This window comes from Arachis hypogaea, chromosome 5 (assembly GCF_003086295.3).
Source record: "Arachis hypogaea cultivar Tifrunner chromosome 5, arahy.Tifrunner.gnm2.J5K5, whole genome shotgun sequence".
Classification (NCBI taxonomy): domain Eukaryota; kingdom Viridiplantae; phylum Streptophyta; class Magnoliopsida; order Fabales; family Fabaceae; genus Arachis; species Arachis hypogaea.
Window position 1 is genome coordinate 100,496,098 of NC_092040.1, and position 1,868 is coordinate 100,497,965.

The 1,868-nt window shown below is 32.5% G+C and overlaps 1 protein-coding gene across 1 annotated transcript; it reads right to left on the bottom strand.

The window, feature by feature from the left end:
• Window positions 1-383: 383 nt before the first annotated feature.
• LOC112802269 (uncharacterized) lies at window positions 384-1,564 on the bottom strand. The gene is made up of 2 exons (XM_025845389.3): window positions 1,234-1,564; window positions 384-912 (listed from the first exon to the last, which is right to left on the bottom strand). Exons 1-2 carry the CDS (start codon window positions 1,463-1,465, stop codon window positions 689-691), a joined length of 456 nt encoding a protein of 151 aa, XP_025701174.1. The 5' UTR covers window positions 1,466-1,564; the 3' UTR covers window positions 384-688.
• Between the last annotated feature and the right edge of the window lie 304 nt (window positions 1,565-1,868).

Sequence of the window (1,868 nt, forward strand, 5' to 3'; positions counted from 1 at the left end):
GAATCGAATGCTTTACGTCCTGTGCAGAGTTTCTGGGACCAGATCTTTGGGGTCCAAAGATTTTGCAGAATTCACTTGTTTACTCTATGGTGCAGATTCTTCACTTTTACTATTTATAAACAATATTCTGAAACTATTGAAAATTAAGTTATTCAATTCAAGGAAGATCAACGCAAGGCTGCAGAAGGAGGATGACCTCAAACAGAAGCAAGGCATCTTCAATTCTGCATCTTTAATTTCACACCACACCACACCATACCATAGCAGAACCACAATTCAAGCATGCTTTTCTTCTTTTTTTTACATGGATATTATATATTATATCGTGGATCCGTTACCCCTTTTCCCTAAAGACATCTTATAGGTTGTAGCTAAATGAGTAATTGGTTAAATATTAAGTATCGTATTAGTAGAATCAGGATATAGTTATGGGAAGATTACACAATAAAGGACAAATCATAATCATAAAACAAAAAAAAATGATTTTTTGTGGCTGATTTGCAAAATGAATAAAATGACACAAACTTGTATATTTTCATTGTTGAGACAAATCAAAAGGTTCCAAACTTTTCCATCAATGTAGCACTGAAACCCTTATTTGTAACTCTTATACAACATCAATCCACGGTTGACTTGAAAATGTTGAGTGCCAGTGGCCACTGCTATTGGCAATAGCAAGCTCATTCATTCATTTACCATCATCATCAATGTCACTACTTTCCTCCCAATCAGAATAATCATCATCTTCATCTTCAACTTCTGAATCTGTCCCCTTCCCCAAAATGTCCCTCATCAACTCTGGGTCGTCCTCTATAGGCTTGCCGGCTAAAGACCTCTGCAGTATAGCCTCCAACAAAGAAGGTATAGCCTCGTCGTCACCCTCTCGAAGCCTCGCCACACGCCTCTTCAGCTCTTCAACCCCACAATAAAACAAAACAAAAAGACTAAACTTTCAGCTTATATACAACAATACTCAAAAGATCAAAAAGAAATTCATCCCTGCATATAATTTAGCTCCCATATATCTAGTCATACTCATACAAATCAAACCTGTTCACAACTTCGTATAAGATACAATGAACTTCTCTTTTCCAAATAATATTTACTGTAAATATATATATTAGATACTTACTTTCAGTGAGGCATTATATCAAACACCTGAAGCACACGCATAAAAAAGAACGAAATTAATCTTAAAATGGGGGAATCCCAAGATGAGTTTAGCAGTGTTACCTTCGTTGCTAATGTCCTCAACATCGATGGGATCGTTCTTGTTGTGGGTGTGAGAGAAATTAGGTTGATCCGAAACGGTGTTTCTGGAACTAGAAGAGAAGAATCTGGTGCATAGTGCGGTTGAAGCGGCTAAGGAAAGAGAGAAGGATGATGAAGGAGGAGTCGCATTGAAAGGAGAAAGACGAAGATGGCGCGTGAACAGAGACAAGTTTCTGAACAGTGCTCCCTTCATGGCTGTTTCAGAACAGAACAGAGGAACTTGCAGAGAAAAGTTAATTAAATTTAAAGATTAACTACCTTCAATATTAAAAATAACAAATTAATGAATAATAAAATTATTTGTACGTTTTTAAAGAATAACAAATATTCATTAATAGTAATATACAGTTTATGATTAAATTAAATATTTATATTAAAATTTTATTTTTTAAATAATATTAATAGTTGAATCTGTAAATTTGTTTATAATTTATCAGTAAAATTTTTAAATTTTCTTATTCTTACATTAAAATTAACTTGATTAAGTATAATCTAATAGATAAAATTTGTCTTTAATTAATCTTATTTATTATCATAATAAAAAAATTATTATAGAGAATTATTTTTGTTATAAATCTACATAAAAATATTTTATA

What these genes read in the sequence shown, in the direction of transcription:
- LOC112802269 (XM_025845389.3), bottom strand. Translation starts at nt 1,465, where the DNA reads ATGAAGGGAGCACTGTTCAGAAACTTGTCTCTGTTCACGCGCCATCTT. An exon ending in TGAGGACATTAGCAACGAAG is followed by an intron (nt 913 to 1,233) that starts GTAACACTGCTA and finishes GTGGGGTTGAAG; the next exon opens with AGCTGAAGAGGCGTGTGGCG.